This window comes from Rhincodon typus, chromosome 17 (genome assembly GCF_021869965.1).
Source record: "Rhincodon typus isolate 14 chromosome 17, sRhiTyp1.1, whole genome shotgun sequence".
NCBI classification, from domain to species: domain Eukaryota; kingdom Metazoa; phylum Chordata; class Chondrichthyes; order Orectolobiformes; family Rhincodontidae; genus Rhincodon; species Rhincodon typus.
In genome coordinates, this window is record NC_063348.1 from 18,094,140 (window position 1) to 18,112,794 (window position 18,655).

Consider the following 18,655-nt stretch of genomic DNA (forward strand, 5'->3'; position numbering starts at 1 on the left):
CGTGTGGAAGGAACTTCCTCAGGAATTTGCCAGTGTGGGCACAATTACAACATTTAGACATTTGGATAGGTGCATGTAAAGGAAAGGTTTGGAGGGATATGGGCCAGGAGCAGACAGGTGGAATGAGTTTAGTTTGGGATTATGTTCAGCTTGGACTGATTGGACTGAATAGTCTGTTTCCATGCTGTATGACTCTATCTTGATGGGATGGTCAGTTAAATGATCACCCAAAATCATTGAAGTTGTCAGAGTAATTAGTGTGGGTTGTTTAGATGCAGATGTCCACTTTTTTTCTTTTCACTTGGCTATTGATTACTGTTCTGTACTTTTTCCTCTATTGTACTAGAAAATTTAACCAAATTTTGCAACTGACTTTGATATTCTCTCATAGTATTCCTTTCAAAATCCAAACTTGATCAGGTGCTTTAGGGTTCAGATTTTCTGGTTGTTTTTGTTTCATTTAAAATCTTACTTGTCTGTCTTGTCTTTTAGCTCACAATTGTTTTGACAATATGGATGAGAGAGCACGGTAAGAGAATATTTATTGAAATATTCATGCTGAATGTTGACTGACAGAAGTTCTTAAATGGGTCACAAATAATTGCAACGTTTGCAATACCTGCCTAATATTTATCCTATCTAGAGGGATTTGTTGAAGGATTTAATCTGAATCATCTCCCTTTTTTTAAAATTTTTTGGACATAAATATCCAAGTTTCTAATTTTTGTGGATATCTGAAGGAACAGTTCTGCAGGAGCTAATTGGTGGTCAGTATCTTGTTAAATCACTTTCTCCTCTTATGAGCAAATGGTGTTTATGGACAGTTCGTGCATAGGTGATATGATTTTCCACAATATCAAATAGGACAGGGGTTCTCCAACTTTTTTCACCACTTTTTTTGGTTAATCCCTTTTTAAAACCAACTCCTGAGGCCAATTTTTATGTATCCTGGTTTTTCCTGAGCTGAGACCCAGCAAGCGGACTGTGACAGGTAGTTATTAGTTATTACAAGTTACAATCTGCTGACTCAAGGTATGAGAACTGTAACTGATTTAAAAATGTTTGATCCTTAAAAATTGAGTGTTCTAGTTAATGAAAACTGATACATTGCTATAGATACCAGTGTAATTGGAGACATTTAAGACTTGCTGTCTGTCAGACTTCGCCTTGAAATGTCCATCAGTAGTGAAGCCAGAAGTTGTACTTTGTATGTGATAAATGCAACAATATGTATTTCTTGATTTAGAAATCTGATGTATGCATAACTGCACACCACCTTTTGAGATGTGAAGCAACCTATTCGGGAAATTTAGTTGTGAAGTGTTACTGTTTGTAATTATCATAAATATTAAATTGCTAAGATATGAGCACTGAGATTCTTTGGCAGTATAAAGTGTTTTAATTAATGGTTTAGTAAGCAATTGAACTTGGCTGTACAGTGCAAAATCTTAAGATGCTGGCTCTTTTTCAGTGTTCTAACTCTCTTGTCTCTAAGTTGGTTTTATATACTATTCCAGAGGCTTAACACAACTGAGGCTGACACGTGGTTATTGTTGAAAGAATGCTGCACTACTTGAAGTTCCATCTTTTGAGTGAGGTTGCTAAACTGAGTTCCTCAGTGGTCTTGGGTCCACAAAAGATTTCCATGCTGCTATTTGAAGGAGCAGGGAAATTCTCAAAGTTGTGGCCAATATTTGTTAAAAATAGTATCTCTAAGTCAAATATTTATCAACTGTTATAAAGTTGCTATTTTGCGACTCTGCTGTGCTGTGTGCAAGTTTTGGTTCCTGTATGAGTAAAATACAAAATGATGATTATGCTTCGATGGTTGTGGAGTAGTTTGGGATATCCTGGAGTTGTGAAAAGTATAAATTGTACGTCTTAAAGATAATACCAGGTCCATGCTAGGACTTTATCTAAACATTTGTCCATGAGGGTAAGGATGATTGCAATTGGTCTTTATGAAAGGGCAAAGTTTGATTAGCACGTATAAATCATATTACACATGGGGAACGGAATCGATTTCAGCATAGGAACACAAGCTGGCAGCATTCTCCTCCCTTGATTTTTCTATTTCAACTGCAAAATGGAGTTGGAGCTGAAAAGAGTTAATTTTGCTGTGAAAGGAAAAACACACAAACCTTTGTCTAGTGAGATGATTGCCAAATGTTAAATAGTAGATTCAAAGGCCTGTAGATGTAAAGGGAATTTTACTTAGTGCTACTGAGTATGTGTAAATGAGCTATGTCAACGTGAAAGCTACTTGCATAGAACTGCAATATGGGTCTATAGGCTCCAAACAATGTCCTCCCTTCCCATTTTTTGTAGGTAGTTGTTAAAATCTTTCACTCTTTACTCTCTCTCAGAATGTAGGCCTTGCATTACTACAATAGTGTGCAGGGCTGGATGAACACAGCAGGCCAAGCAGCATCATAGGAGCAGAGATTCTCCAGCATCTGCAGTTCCTACTATCTCTTACTACAATAGTGTTAGCTTCAGTTGTAATTAGAAATAAAGGCTTTTTAAAAATTACTCATGGGTGTCACTGGCCATGCTACATTGATTTTTTTTTTTGATAAAGTTGGTGTGAAATTCTTTAAACTGCGGCAGTGTAATCGTTGAAGTGGGGGCATGCATAATGCTGTCAGGAAAGCATTTCTGGGATCTTGATTCAGTGACAGTGAAGCAATGAAGATTTATAGATCCAAATCTGAATGGTTTGTACTTGGAGGGAAACTTGCAGCTAGTGATGTTTCTCTGGATCTGTTACCCTTCTTCTAGATAGTAGAGATTGTGGGTTTGGAAGGTGCTTTAGAAGGAACTTTGTATTACTGCAATGCAAGCTTTAGATGGTACACGGTTGTCACTTGATTTCAGACATTTACTGTAGTCTTGAATTTTAACACGATCATCATATCAGGTTGTATTTTATTAAGCAGCACTTTCTTTTAAATATTCCTTGTCTTTCAGAAGAATAACTTAATCCAATTTGATGAACCCAATTTCAGCTGTATTGATTATAAAGCATTTTACTTGTCAGTCTGAGGTGTGGCGACCCTTGAGTTAAACCACCACCAGTCTCTCTAATGAGAGCACAGCCCTATGGTCCAGTCGGACTATGGTAACTTTTTGCTTACAGGTTAAATAAAAAAAAAAAGGCCATGTGGTTTTTCATTACTGAAAATTATTTTGAGAAACCAAGCTATTTATAAGTGTACTGTAGTAGTAATAAGTCAATCTTGTGGTAACTTTTTAAAAATGTCATTCACTGCACATAAAAATAAGGCCTCCTCAAAGGACTGCTAACAATGAGCACAAGAAATGGACTTTCCAAATGGTGATCAATTCATCTTGGAGATTTGGGCAGGATTTTTTGTGGGTGTAATTTAATAGTTTTTCTTTTAGTCTTTACAAAATGTCAGAGAAACCCTGAAATTGGATGTAGTTTGTGCTTTAACATACAACATCGTGTGTTCTGCAGGTTTGTTTTTGTACATTGTGCTAAGTAAACTGATACAATGAGCAGAGTCTCTAACCTATTTATTTTTGCTCTGCATTTGGAAAGAGGTATTACTATCTCCATAGCTAAGCTGGTGAAACTGAAGATTAAGAGCAGGTCCCTTGGCTCACTTAGTTGAAAAAATGTTTCATTTTGGAAATTTTAACAGTTTTTTTTTTTAAATCACTTAGTGTTGATGAAAATTCTAGCACTCTGTTCAAATCTGAAGAGCCAAAGGAAGATGAGCAATCAGCCACCAAGGTAGGTTTTAAGAATTGGCATTTTTTAATTAAAAACTTTAATTTTTGTACATAACTTTTTCTGTTAGATAAATATGTATAAAGTAAGCTGCTTCACTTTGTATGCAGGTTCCTGAAAATCAAGAACGTAGATGCACACGAAGTGTCATGAGAAATGCCATCAACAGTCAAGATAAGGAGGTGGCAGCTAACATACAAACATGTAGAACGTCAAAAGTTCAGAGAAAAGGTGTGTAAAATTTGAAATTTCACAATTTCAATAAGATGTACTTCCATTTTATAATGAACATTTAAGTTTGCCATAATTTTTTTTTGAGTTTTGCTTAAAGATCTCCAGTCATAAAATGGATTAGAACTTTAGAAAGGATTATGAAAATTAGAACACATCTTCCTAAAATATTTATCCTCCAGCAGTGACTTCAGCACTTCTCCTTGGTAATATTTCTGACAATGGCAGATGTTTTAAGAAATAGCTCCCTGCTTGCAACAAAGATTGTATCCCAGTGAGAGATGTGATTAACTCGGAAAGTTGAGAATAGCATCAAATAAAAATAAATATCCAAAGTGGCAAAGATTTGTGGTGATCCAGAGGAGTCTTGTAAAAACTGGGAGGGGTGGAATAAACTGAGGGCAGACTTGTAAATAAGACTGGGCAGGAGCTTCTTTTAATACACAAAAAGGAGGCGAAGCCAAACTGAACGTAGGCTCATGAGAAAATGGCAGAAAAGTTGAATAAATACTTTGCATCAATCTTCATGATAAGGACATGAACATTCCAACAATACTAAATCTTGGAGTAAGAGTGGGAAAAGAAAGAAGCAGTTATCACCTAGAGAAAGTACGAGGGTAACTAATGAGGCTAAAAGCTGATGAGTGCCCTTGACCTGATTGGCTGCACCTTTGGGAAGTAGCTACAGGGATAGTAGAAGCCCTGGTCAAATTTTCCAAGAATCATTATATTCTAAAGCACAGGATTAGAAACCACCAGTGTAATATAATTATTCAAGTGAAGGAGATCAGAGAAAGCTAAGCATAGGCCAGAGATGGTAGGAACTGCAGATGCTGGAGAATCTGAGATAACAAGGTGTAGAGGTGGATGAACACAGCAGGCCAAACAGCATCAGAGGTGCAGGAAAGCTGACGTTTCGGGCCTACACCATTCTTCAGAAATCAGAATTCAGATTTCTGAAGAAGGGTCTAGGCCCGAAACGTCAGCTTTGCTGCTTGGCCTGCTGTGTTCATCCAGCTCTACACCTTGTTATCTAAGCATAGGCTAGTTAACTTAAACATCTGTTATTGATGTTCTTTTATAATAAAGGATGTAATAACAGGACATATAGAAATACTTAATCAACACTTCATAAATATAAGAAGGGGAAATCATGCCTGACCTCTTTGATGAAGTAACAAACCAACAGTATAGATTTAAACTACAACCAGTTGATGTAATACACTTGGACTTCCAGAAAGTGTTTAAGGTACCGCACATTAGGATACTTGAGAGCCTACTGGAGATGGTGTATCAGTATGAATAAAAGGTTGACTAACTAAAAAGATCAACTGTAGGTGTGAGAATTGAAATGGAAGTGCCAGAATCTGTTTCCTTGGTTTTCACATGCAGTATTCCTGCTAATGTTCTTTTGCACAACCTTGGGTCTGTGTGTCAGCAACTTTCAGAAATGGAAGTCAATGCTAGAAATGACGTAGGCATGCCGATTGCTGTGTGGACTCTCAATGGCTGTGCTGAGTACAGTTTAGGGGGAATGTTGGTCATCTGCTTGTCATGACAAACGCAGTGTTGGTGACAGTAATGATGACTAACATGTGTTTGTTAATAGTCTAGCTAACTGGTCTTGATCAAAGGATACAGCAATTTATGTAGAGAACATGTAATTCTGTTAGCATTTGTGTATTAATACATATTATCTTCTCACAGAGAGCAGTGGTTCTGACGAACCAGTTTCTCCTGATGGCCAGAGTGTTGGGTAAGTATCTATTGAGATTCCTGCCTGCCATTGGTTTAACTCATTGGTCTACGGTAACATGCAGAATTGAAGTGTAACTTGAGCTGGTACTCCAGTACTACTAGTGTTGGTTGCAAAGTGCACAATGAACTGTTCACCTTTTTAGGGGATTAGTGTGACACAATACAAGCAAGGGAATGTTTCAAAATTCATCTGAGATGGTGTCTAGAATCCTGAAATAGGCTGGGGAGGGTTGGAAGATACAAACTGATTTGAAGTATCCTGCAGGAATCCAACCTGGCGAGCAATGTACCTTCAAATGGGTTTGCTTTTTGTTTTGTCTTGAGCGTGTGGCCCCATTAAGCTATTGTGCATGATCACTATTTGCTGTGATTTAAGAGGCACCCTTGCACAGGGATTGTTTGGTTTGTTGCAGCTCAGCCTTAAGACAACATTGCTAGTGGCATATTTCTTAGAACATTTATTGGTATTCTGTTAATTCAAGGGTGGCACAGTGTCTCAGTGGTTAGCACTACTGCCTCACAGTACCAGAGACCTGGGTTTGATTCTCCACCCACACTGCTGCCGCCCCCCGCCATCTGTATGGAGTTCACACGTTTTCCATGCGTCTGTGTGGGTTTCCTCCCACAGTCCAAAGATGTGCAGGCTACGTGGATTGTCTGTGCTAAATTGCCCATAGTGTCCAAGAATGTGTAGTTTGGTGGGTTATAGGGAATGGGTCTGGGTGGGATGCTCTGATGGTCAGTGTAGACTTGTTGGGCCGAAGGGCCTGTTTCCACATTGTAGGAATTTTATGATCTGTTGGAGTTTTTCAGCAGGACAAGTTTTGTGTCTTCAGTGTTTTTTTCATAGCACCACATCTATGAACGGAATTTGAGTATGCTTGCATATGTATGCAGGCTTCTGTTCAGTTGAAGTTGCTTTTATTTTCTTCATTCGTGGGATGAGCGTGTTGCTTTTTAGGCAGCATTTGTTGCCCATTCTGAATTGCCTAGAGGGCAGTAAAGAGTCAACCACACTACTGTTGTTCTAGAGGTACACATAGGCCAGACCGGGCAAGGATGGCAGATTCCTTCTCTAAAAGAAATTTGTGAACCAGATGGGTTTTTCCACCAATTGGCCATGGTTATCATTAGATTCTTGATTCCAGACATGAGTTCAAATTCCACCATCTAGCCTGGCGGGATTCAAACCCAGAATGTTATCTTGGTCTCTGGATTAACATTCCAGCAATTATAGCATTGAGACATTGCCTCCCCACATTGGCTTGAGTAGTTTGAAGTATTATCCTGATGAATATCCAGAAGCGGGCTCACGCCAGGCAAGGCTTATGGTAGACTTTTTTAATAGTTTTATTATGCTTAGGCAACAAAATAGAACAATTGTTTTATTTGATTATCGTGTTTGCAGCTTCATTTTAACTTGTGTTGCGGTTTCTTAGACGGAAACACAGTTACAAGCGTGCAATGGCAAATGTGTATAATTACACTGAAGAATTAGAAAAAGATGACTTTCCACCAAGAAAGAAGACACCTTCACCAGATCTTGCAGCCAGCAAAGTAAGTTGAAATATGTAGTGTAGGGATCTCATAACAAGTGTATCACTCTGATCGAGACCATCCATCTGCTGTTTTCCTTCAGTTCATCAGTTCCAGCTTATCCCTCTACTCCAGCCCTGAACCAGCAAATTTCTCTAATTCCTCTCCTATATCATTGTGTTCTGAGTTCATCTTGCCTGTGAGACCTGCTTTCATATTGTTCTCGCTAAACTGTTAACCACTTTCTTTCCTGGTTCTATTGGCTGATATTAATAGTTCTTGTTCTCCCTCCTTCCTGAATTTATCCATGGCCCATTACTTCCTTATTTTGCTGTCAATTGGTGCTCCAAGACAAGATGAAATCCGGTTCCATGTATGTGTCGACAACATCTAGCCTCTGTCAGCCTGTATGCCTTGCCATACTGGTTGTCTAACATTTAGTAATGGATGAGCATAAATTTTTCGCTATCTAGAATTTAAGAAAACCCATTATTTCTTGTCTTGGCTACTAGGTAGTCATGTTATTACTGAATTGGTAATTCAGAGATTGGGTCCAATTATCCAAGAAGACTCGTTCAAGTTCCAGCAGTAAGCTTGCAACTTCAAATAATCCAAGTAAAGCTGGTGTCAAAGGTGTCCTTGAAACTATAAGATTTTGTTTTAAAAGATCTGTTTTAGTAATTCTACTTTTCTTCTCGGTATAGAAGAATTGTAACTATGAAAGTAGGTCCAGGCACCCTAAATGTATTTAGGCAAGGAAGGGGAAAGAAAAGTGTAGATTATTTAGGTTGTTGCAATCCAAAAGAGCTTGCTTTTGCACACCATTTTTGTCTTAACTTGCACTTTATTATCCAACAAAATTGTACTTAAAACAGATAGTGCTGCAGATTCTGAGGGAGTCTGGTAGTGAAGAAACTCGGACTAATTATCTCAGCAACTTTCAGTTTTAGAAGATGTGAAAATTTTGGTATTTGAAATTCTAGACTGAATGACCTGGGGAAGCCACGTTTGAGGATGGAAGAATGATGGCCTGAGGAAAATACGAGCAGAACTGTCAGATTAAACTTTTTTCCATTGGTTTGGGAGTAAACTTTTTTACATTATTTGAACTAAATCTCTGGACAAATTACCACCATATAGTCACTTTAGTAATATTGTCATCCATACATTCTAGATTGTCATTTCTAACAGTCCTTTCTTGGGTTTTTTAAAACCTTCCAATTTCTAAATACTTAGGTAATCTTCAGATATCAATCAGCTATTCTTGATTAGTGTGCCTGACTTGTCTGACCCCTTGTTTACTTGATCTTTTTACATTTTCTGTTCTCAACTTGTGCTTCAGTTAACCAGTCTGGCATGGGTGTGTGACAGGGACAGTTATTTTGGAATTATGTTCTGCCTTTTCTGATGATAGTCCTTTTGATTTGACTTTGGTAATTAACCAAATTCTAATTCAGATGAAAGATACTTTTTGTCAGAGTCCATATAAAATATTGTTTTCTTCTTCTATAGTATGCTATTGTAATACAGTTCAATACCAGTCAAGTTCAAATTTTAGGCCTTGCAGCATTTAAAGTTCCCGTGATCCTCAAAAGATTGCTATATCTACAGAGCCAAGCTATATAAATGAAAATTGTTTTTTCAAGTTGTAAATAAGATTAATGTTGTTTTTATCTTGTGTTTAAAAGGGACCTATGGGACAACTTTTTCATGCAGAGTGTAGTGCATAAATGGTGTGAGATGCCAGAGGAAGTGGTGGAGGCTAGTACAGTTACAACAATTAAAAGGCACCTGGATGGGTATATGAATCGGAAGGGTTTGAAGGGATATGGGCTAAATGCTGGCAAATGGGAATGGATTTATTTAGGGTATCTGGTAGAGTTGGATCAAAGGGTCTGTTGCCATGCTGTACCTCTCGATTGACTATCTGCTGTTGAGATGAATTCTGAACGTGAATTACTCCCACTTCGTAATTCCAGCATATGACAGTAAATTCTATTCTGTAGGTGGTTCGACCAAAGCACAAAAGCTTCCTCCATGCAGTTCAGAAGAATCAATTGTTGATGACCCCAGTATCTGTTGGCCGGACAGTAGTGAAGTCCTTCATTAAACGCAACACTCCATTGAAAGTTGATCCCAAGGTATGTGTATTCTGCTTAGGATATTCAGCCTTGAATACAGAGAATGCAGTCTTTGTCCAAGTGGCTGGTAGTGAAGAGTTTTGTGGTACTACATGTAAGTTTACTAACTTTTTGTAAGATACTGTATCACTACTTTTAGTAGTAAATTTTTAGCAAATCGCACTTAATGTATCTACATGATTCATATTTGCTTGTTGACCTGTTTTAGGAACAAGAGAAAGCTCGTCTGGCAAATCTAAAGAAGAAGAGAGAACAGGAGGAAGAAAGAATACAAAAAGTGGAGGAAGAGAAGAAACGCAAAGTAGAAGAGTTCAAAAAGTAAGCAAACATATTTTGGTGTGAATTCTTGCCTGTAATGTTCCAGACTGCATTAGATGTGGGGTTGGAGAGAGAGACCTGTATCATGAGCATAATTTTAGAAGTATTCTGTTTAGACTAGTTTTCTTTATGTCCTAAACCATCACCTTATGAAACTCCCTGTATCTTGCTGTCGGCCAAGTCCACTTCTTTTGTGTAATTATTTTTATAGCGAGAAGGCTAAAATTGTTTTGTGCTCCAAATACGGTCCAATCAATTTTATGCAATTTTAAACAACTCTACTTTTTCAGTTTTGTATTCTGAGAAGGAGCCTGTACTTAATGGCTTCATGAACTTGTGCTGCTATAAATGTTCCCAATAGACTGTACTGCAATTTGGAATGTGCCACAGTGCAATAACCAGACTGCACAAAACTGAAGTTCCTTTGTGATTTTCTTGATTTCTGTATCCATAACCCAAGATGCCTAATTCTTATTTCCATTTAGATTATAGTCTAAATGATATGTAACCTCACTTTTCGTACCAGGATATGCCACCTGCTAATTGATTCTTGTATAAATGTAACTAGTAAGTTGCAACCAATTCAATAGCTGTCTGATGGCAATACTATTTTATGCTTATTTTGATGCGAACTTAACTGCAGTGTCAATAAACTAGTGGTCTGATTGTTAAATGCTCAGTAAGTCCTTTGGGAATTTTGGATTTTAGCAAAACCCTGACTGGAGGAGCAGAGTCAAATGGGATTGTGCACAATCTTTTTTGTTACATAAAACAAAATGGTCTCGTGGTGGAAGATGGCTTTGGGCTTGAAAACAACAAAAGCTATATTCGAGGCTATAAAACAGATTATGCTGCCCGGAAGTCATTTAATATCTCTCAATTTTATTCTCTCAATAGGGAAATTGTTCTTTTTAGTGAATTGAAGTAGTTTGAGTCAAGTGATTTGGTTATCTTGTTTGCTGAGGTTTAAGGTGGTTAGATCGCCTCTGCAGAGGACGTATCATATCCTTACAGTGCGGAAGCAGGCCATTCGGCCCGTCGAGTCCACACCAACCCTCCAAAGAGCGTGCACTTCCTGTAACCCTGCAGTTCCCATGGCTAGCCCACCTACCTTGCACATTCCTGGACATTTTATGGACAATTTAGCATAGCCAATCCACCTAGCCCACACATCTTTGGACTGTGGGAGGAAACCCATGCAGAAGAGGCTGGAATCGAACCCAGGTCCCTGGTACAGTTGGGCAGCAGTGCTGACCACTGAGCCACTATGCCGTATCTTGATAATGTGCAACATTTATGAAAGTGCATTTGGGACTTGCACTGAGGTCCAGGAGTGGCATTTGCCTACCAAGATCCTGGCTTGTCTTGAGCTTCGTTAGCCAGGACATTCACCATGGGAGATGACACATGTGGTTTATATCAAAGGACCTGCTGGTGATTGCCTCTGTTTTCCATTCTTTGACTTAAAGGATGTGTGCTGATAGATCTTGCAAGGGAAGGTTTCACCATGTGGGATGCTGAGATTGAGGACAATAGGTGGACTGAACAGGTCATCCTGAAGTTAGCAAGTGAGTTGCAGCATGATGGTTTCAGCCAGCTTGTGGACTTGTCAGTTGGATCATGTGTGGAGAGTGGTGCTTTGAGGACAGGCATGCTATCTGAATCTTGCAGTTTGAATGTTGAGCCTTTTGGCTGCCAAATGAAAAATCATTCAGATTACTTTTGAGTGGAAAGCTTAAGGACATTGAGTCTCTTTTTAATCAAATTAATAGAGCTGGAATATTGCTTAGTGGTGTGATGAACTTTTGGTTTGAAGACTAAAGGAGGCTTCCATAAATTCAAAACGTGGAATAATTATGATGTTATGGATATTGGAATTTATTTGTCAAAAATAAGACTATGCAAGACAGGTTTTCATTTTCCCTTTTGAGTTTGGTGCCTGTAATTTCAGTCTGTTCATCACCATTTGGGAGGGAAAAATTTTTTGCTCAAGTGATTCCAAAAGGATGTAGCTGATCCATGGGATTAATTACCTAAATTTTCGTTCATCCAAGCTGACCTGTTAGGAGGTGGTAGTAGGGACCTTGAATAAACAATGATTTGAAACTTTATAAAATTCTTTTCATAGGAAGCGGGAAATGCAAGTGAAACGTGTTTTGGAAACTCGTTCCCGGGTTCAACAGCAAGAAGAAGAGAAGAAAAAGAAAATTGAGCAGAAGTTTGCACAAATCAATGAGAAGAATGCAAGGGTATGTCAATTCTGATGCTGCCTAACTACAGAGAAATCAAGCATCAAGCAAGCAGGAAAGATTTAATGTTCCTTTTAGTGAAAATGCAAATTTAATCAAGGGATTAACGTGGGATTCTACACTGCATTACAGATGCGTGAGGAAAGATTTGCTGAAGAAAAAGCGAAAAGGAAAGTTGCTGCCAAGAGGATGGAGGAAGCAGAAGCTCGAAGGCGGCAAGAGGAGGAAGCCCGAAATGAGAGATTGCAACAGTTGGTACGGTTGCTGTACTTTCTTTAACAAAAATCTTAGCTATTTCTCTTGCCGTGTTAAGTTTCCTTGGTTGCAGTTCTGTTAGAGCTTTAATTCCTTTGGCACTTCAATCAAGTAACTTTTCTTCAGAGCATGTCTCATTATTAGTGTCATGGACCAGACCAAACACCTTCAAAACGTTAGGAAAGTCTAGACTGCAATTTTTGCATAATTCTAGAGGCAGGTACAAGGTGGTGGTCTTGATGCAATTCGATTGGTCAACTACTACCAGGCTTGAAGCAAAACACACTTTTCTGACACTATAGCTAAAATACAAAAAGATTTGGAATAATTTTAACTCTATTGGTAAAACTTTAGCAGAATAATAGTTCAACTAACAAACATCAACTGTTCTAATACAGTTACATCCCAAAAACACACCTTTTGGCAAAGACCAATTCAGTGAAATAAATTTCCTGCTGCAAGCATTGCATGTGAGACAGAGAACCCAAGCTTTTAGCTGTAACTGAACTAACCGAACCCAGATTGAAGATCCCAGTGTCTATCGAATGCTAAACTAAAATCCTGGTTCTGTTGGTGCTTGCCCCCATCCCTTCATGCTTTCATGCTGCTTCTGTTGCAACTTTCTGGGGGAAAATCCAAGGCCTCACAAGCTGTTTACGTTATTGGCTTGGAACAGATGACTTGGCACCTCTGTCTCAACCCCTTCTTACAAGGAAAAAGGATGAAACACCTCTTGAAGTCAGTGTCATCACCATGAGGTTTAAGTTCAATTTTAACTGAATATTTGATTCTAATTACTTAAGCTTTGTTTTATCATGATTTGTAATCATTATTCATTTAATGCTCTTCCAGCATTCTGCTATTTGAGTTCATCTCCTCTTAAATACTCTTACCTGTTTGTTGAGTAAGCCATTTGTTAGTGGACCGTAAGTTCTGGGTCTTTATCTACCTTCTGTGGATTAAATTTGTTGCAACCCACTCTACAATGTCTTGCAAAGCTCAATTCAGATCTACTGTAAGGTTAAAACTATATACCATAAATGATATGTTGTACAAGTGTCCAATGGTGATTCCAAGTCTGAGCAGCCAGGTATAAAGGCTACAGTTATTCAAATCCTTCCTCTTGCAGGAGGAGGAACGCAGAGAACTGCAGCAGCGCAAGAAGGAGGAAGAACTAGAGAAGCAACGTAAAATGGCAGAAGCTAGAAAACTTCAAGAACAACGGCAAGCTAAGTTGGAGAGAGAACGATTGCAAGAGCTGCAGCTGGCTGCAGATAGGGAGCGGGAACGAATAAGGGAAGAAGAGAGTATTCGGGCGGAGAAGTATGTAGCAAAATGCTGCACTGTCCCTCTCCAGAGATAAACTTAAAAACCCATGTATTTGTCATACCACCTTTTGTGGTATTAAGATTTGTATTCAAGAATCCAAAAAAATTAACTATTGCCTTAAAAACAAATGCAAATTTTGGAAGGAGAATCCAAATTGTTTGAGTTCAAATTAGTAGACTTGTTAAACATATTGCTGCAATCATATTTGTGCAAGATCTAGAATGAATAGTGCACTTACTTTTCAGAGAACGTGAACGACTAGAGAAGGAAAAGGCCCTTCAGTTACAGCGAGAGATGGAGCGAACAGCACGGGAGGATGCTGCATTGCAGGCTCAACGAGAAAAGGAAAAGCTTCGCCAAGAAGCACAGGAGAAAGAAAGAAAACGGGTAAGGGGGTCTTGCCACCTCTGCGCTAGCTGCCTCTTGCCACTAGCTTTCAAAATTTCAAATATGATAAAGTTACAATGAAGCTGGCAACTTGTAATTTTATAAACTCCACTGCTGTCTGACCAGTGGCTCATTTCCACATCAATCTGGTTGACTTTTCATTGCATAATGTACTGATGTCCAGCAAGCCACAAAAGTTGTGGCTAACCAAGTGCTATAAATGCCAATCTTCCCAGTGATGTTCAGTGAAAAGTGGAGGAGGGAAGGGTAGAGGCAGCACCAGCTATTCCTAAAAATGATGGTCTACCTGGTGGAAGCACAATAGAGGATTATTCAGGCAGACAGAAATAAGTGATTTCCATAAGTCAACAAACCAAATCTAAACTCTAGTCCTATCACATTGCTAAATGAATTGTGGTGGACAATTTTATGTCCTGCACGTGAAAAGCAGACAAGTTCCAGGCAATGACCATATCCAACAAAAGTGAATCTAATCATCACCCTATGACAATCGATAGAATTGCAATCACTAAAACCTGCCCACCATCAACATTTCTGGAGATTACTGGTGTCCAGAAACTCAGTTGGCTAATCATTTAAATATTGTGGCTACAAGAGCAAGTTAAAGGCTAGGAATTCTTCAAGTAACTTGCCACTGCCTGTCAATCTACAAGGCACAGTCAGGACTGTGTTAGAATACTACCTATTTGCCTGAATGAGCTCCAATAACACAAGCTTGACATCATCCAGGACATCTGGCACTCCACGCCTTCACGATTCCCTCCCTCCATCACTGCACAATGGTGGCAGATGCACTGCATAGTTTAAAAACCTTGCTCAACAGCATCTTCCGAACCTGTGACCTCTATCCCTCAGACTGGAGCAACAGATGTGAAGGAACACCACCTCTTGCAAGTTGCTTCCAACACATTGTCCTGACCTGCATTTATATTAATGTTCTTTCATTGCTGCATCAAAATTTCAGAACTATTTCTAAATGCACTTTGTCCCTATGTCGTACGAACAAACTTTAAAAATAAATCCAACCCTGCTAATGAATTACTGCTCCATCAGTAAAATGTGGGAAGGTGCGTTGGCATTTAAACGTCATTACTGAACAATAATCTGCTCTGTCACTCCATTTGGGTTCTGTCAAGTCTACTGAGCTCCTGACCTCCACTTTGGTACAAACATGTACAAGATTTAAATTCCAGAAGTGAGATGAGAGAGTATGCCCTTGACATCAAGGCAGCATTTAAGTGAGTATGGCATCAAGGAGCCTGAACAAAAATTAAGTTGATGGAATCTGGAGAATACTTTTCATTTGTTAAAGATCATACCAAGCACAAAGGAAGATGTTTATGGTTGTCGGTCAATAATCTGTCCCAGGAAATCGCTGCAGAAGTCCAAGGTCTATGTCCCTATGTTCAACCATCATCTGCTTCATCAATCACCTTGCTTCTGACATTGTGATAGAGAGAAGGATGTTTGATTACTCAGTTCAGCACCATTTGCAACTCCTTGGATAACAAAACAGTCTAAATGCAGCAAAACCTGGAAAACATTGGATTTGGGCTGATTTTAAGTAGCATTACTCAACCAGCCATTTGAATTGTCTCCAAAGGCAAGGAATTCTGCAGTAAGTAGCTTGCCTCCTGACTCTTCCAATCCTGCCTATCGTCTAAAGGATCAAGTCAGGATTGTGGTGGAATACTTTCCACTTGCCTGCATGAGTGCAGTTCCAACAACACAAGCCTAATGCAATTCTGGAAAAATAACCTGTTTGGTTTGGCAACAAAATTTGCTGTAAGCTGTACATGTGCGCAGTCACCCTGACTGTGATTGGTGTGCTGACACCATTTGCAGCATTGACTTCCAATTCTCGAAGTTGCTACCATGCACAGACCTTTTTGAGGTGCACACAAAAGCAAGAAAGTTAGTGGGAACACAGGCATCCCATTGAACACCTTCAATCTTCACTCCCTCCACCACCACACAATGGCTGTAGTGTGCAATCTATCAGATGCCATGTAACGACTCAAGATTACTCTGACCAGTAGCTTATGAACCCATGACCTCTCTGACCTAGAAGGACAAAGAAAGCTGCCTGTAAATTCCCCTCCAAGCCACATACCATCCTGACTTCTAACTATATTGTAGTTCCTTCCTTCTTCACTGCTGGTACAAAATCGTGGAACTCCCTTCCTAATAGCATAGTGTGTACCTACTCCTAATGGACTACAGCAGTTCCAGAAAGCAACTTCACCACCTCTTGGACAATTACGAATGGGAAATAAATGCTGGCCTAGCCAGTGACACAGTGAATCCTTTTAAAGAATTTTGTTTTTTGGTGTCACTAGCATTCATTGCTTAGTAAATGATCAGTATAATTTTACGTGAGTTGGATTTTTGCAGTAAGTGAATTATTAAGATGGTCTAATTAAATGTATGTCTATACTTTGAGTTTTCAACTTTTGGAAGAAGAATTCCAGGATATACGGCTTTGTTATTCGAATTTTCATCCGGTAACAATGGAAAAAGGTGCTGACCCTGGTCTCTATTTTAAGAAGGTTTTTTAATCAACCTGTTCAGACATGTTATGACATCTCTGGAGCAAGAGGGACTTAACTGAGACCTCCTGGCCCAGAAATAGAACACTACAATTGCACTATAATAACCCTGGGATGTTGCTTTGTTTGTTAGACAATTACTTTCAATGCCTCTCCAATTACCATAAAGAAACTATCTATTCACTTGCTAAATATTGGTTGTCGGAAATTCTTGGGGTCCATTGTTGCTGGACTGCAGTAAGTTAGCTGATCTTTCCTCCGGAGAAGTAAGTGTTAAATTGTAAATTGTACACTTAAATTGTAAAGTGTGTTAAATTGTCCTTTGGCTCAAGAGTGGGGAAAAAAATCTCTCAAGTTTCTTAGATTAATACTGAACAGTCTCAAGCTGTTGAGGACAAAAATTAATGGAATAATTTTTAAATTTGTGTATTTAGCACCTGCACCCGACTAAAAGCACTGGTTACATGATCTGATATCAAACTCAGGCTGCTATCGTTCTGCTTCATTGTTGGAGGGAAGAGCTTTTGGAAGGAACTCAATCTATTTTAATATCTACTTCTCCATGTTAATTTTTAAGATTGTGTGAAGTTTTCAGCTTCTCTTCTAGTGCAAGGCAAATCAAATGCCACTATAGGGCTGAATCCCATTGCTGTCTAAGGTCTTTGGAAATGTTTGTACAATTGTTACTCTTCTATTAATATGGTAATTGTGAGCTCAAGTTTATACGTACATGTCCTTGTAGGAAGAGCAGCGTTTGGCAGAGCTGGAAAAGCAGTGTTTAGAAAAAGAAAATAATAGAAAAGAGCAGGAAAGACTGGAGTCTGAGCGACAAGAAAAAGAGAAGAAACTTCGTGAAGCTGAGGAAAGAAAATGGAAGGAAGAGCAAGACCAGAAAGCAGAAAAGGAGGTCACCAGCAAAAATGTACTGAATGTGACTGTGGAAGTGCATGTGAGTTAACACTATTTGAACTGCATCTCCCATTTAATGCAGTGTGTCTTCAGTACTAGACAAAAGTATCAGCCCAGATTACATGGACGTGAGAAACAGGAACAGAAGTACAGCTGCCAAGCCTGCCCTACCATTTAATAAGATTACAGTGGAAGTTCGTCAAATCGGCTTTTCTGTCCTGACTATATATCCTATTTTTCTTTTATTCCTTTTAATGAACCAAAAATATACTTAACACATTCAGCCTCATCTTATTTGATGAGTATTTGTAAACTTCTTGCAGGCCAGAAGTGCTAATGGCATGATCCACTCCTGTTGCCTCCTGAGCTTCCCAGCATCACATGCCAGTGTTCAGCCAATTTGATTCACTTTGCATGTTAGCAACAAATGGCTGAACAACAGACTGTCACAGCCCATAGATTTTGCAATGTTCTGGCAATAATATTGAAGACTTGTGCTCCAGAGCTAGTTGTATCTTTAACCCAACTTGTTTCAGTCAAGCTACATCAGTTGCTTCTGCTTGAAAATGCAGAAAATTACTCCGGTATATACTGTCGACAAAAACCACAATAAATCCAATTCAGCCCAATTACTACATCAATTCACTCTGCATAATCAGCAAAGTGTTGGAAAGTATTGTTAACAGTGCTATTAAGTGGCACTTTAATTAGTAGTAGCCTGCTCGCTGATGATTAGTTTTAGGTCCTGCAAGGCCCTTGGCCTTTTGACAGAGGGTAGGATCAGGAAGCCTGAGAAACATGAAAGTAAATGGGAATTTTGGCAAAAACACTCTGGTCATGTCTGGCACAAAGGAAGATGGTTGTGATTGCTCAGTTCCAGGGCATTATTGCGGGAGCTACTCAGTGTACCATACTACAGATTTTCTAATGAACTTGTTCAAGAATGTTAATATTTATTGCTAAAGCAGGTGTGACCGGAACCTGGGCCTCCTGGCTTAGAGCCAGGGAAAACCAGTGCACCAGGAGTGCTAGTTCTTCAGGGTAGCGTCATATAGGCACAATCCTCTTCAACTGCTTTGTCAAGGACCAAACTTGCAAATTAAGGCCAGAAGTGGGATGTTCACTGATTTTTGCGCATTGTTTAGCCCCATTTTTAATCTTCAAGTTTTGAGTCCACTTCCAGCAAGACCTAGACAATGTTGCTCAGGCTCAGGC

General features: G+C 39.1%; 1 protein-coding gene across 3 annotated transcripts in view; it reads left to right on the forward strand.

Moving 5' to 3' along the window:
* Positions 1–18,655, forward strand: part of LOC109928233 (inner centromere protein-like) — a 37,161-nt gene that overhangs the window by 9,452 nt on the left and 9,054 nt on the right. For 2 of the 3 annotated variants that reach the window (XM_048607267.1, XM_020528249.2), the window contains exons 6-17: positions 493–529; positions 3,691–3,760; positions 3,868–3,988; positions 5,696–5,744; positions 7,186–7,303; positions 9,289–9,423; positions 9,632–9,741; positions 11,870–11,990; positions 12,123–12,245; positions 13,375–13,568; positions 13,820–13,961; positions 17,274–17,480. In XM_048607267.1, the coding sequence (XP_048463224.1) occupies positions 493–529; positions 3,691–3,760; positions 3,868–3,988; positions 5,696–5,744; positions 7,186–7,303; positions 9,289–9,423; positions 9,632–9,741; positions 11,870–11,990; positions 12,123–12,245; positions 13,375–13,568; positions 13,820–13,961; positions 17,274–17,480 (1,427 nt within the window). The remainder of the gene's footprint in view (positions 1–492; positions 530–3,690; positions 3,761–3,867; positions 3,989–5,695; positions 5,745–7,185; positions 7,304–9,288; positions 9,424–9,631; positions 9,742–11,869; positions 11,991–12,122; positions 12,246–13,374; positions 13,569–13,819; positions 13,962–17,273; positions 17,481–18,655) is intronic. The other variant, XM_048607269.1, reaches the window with a different exon arrangement.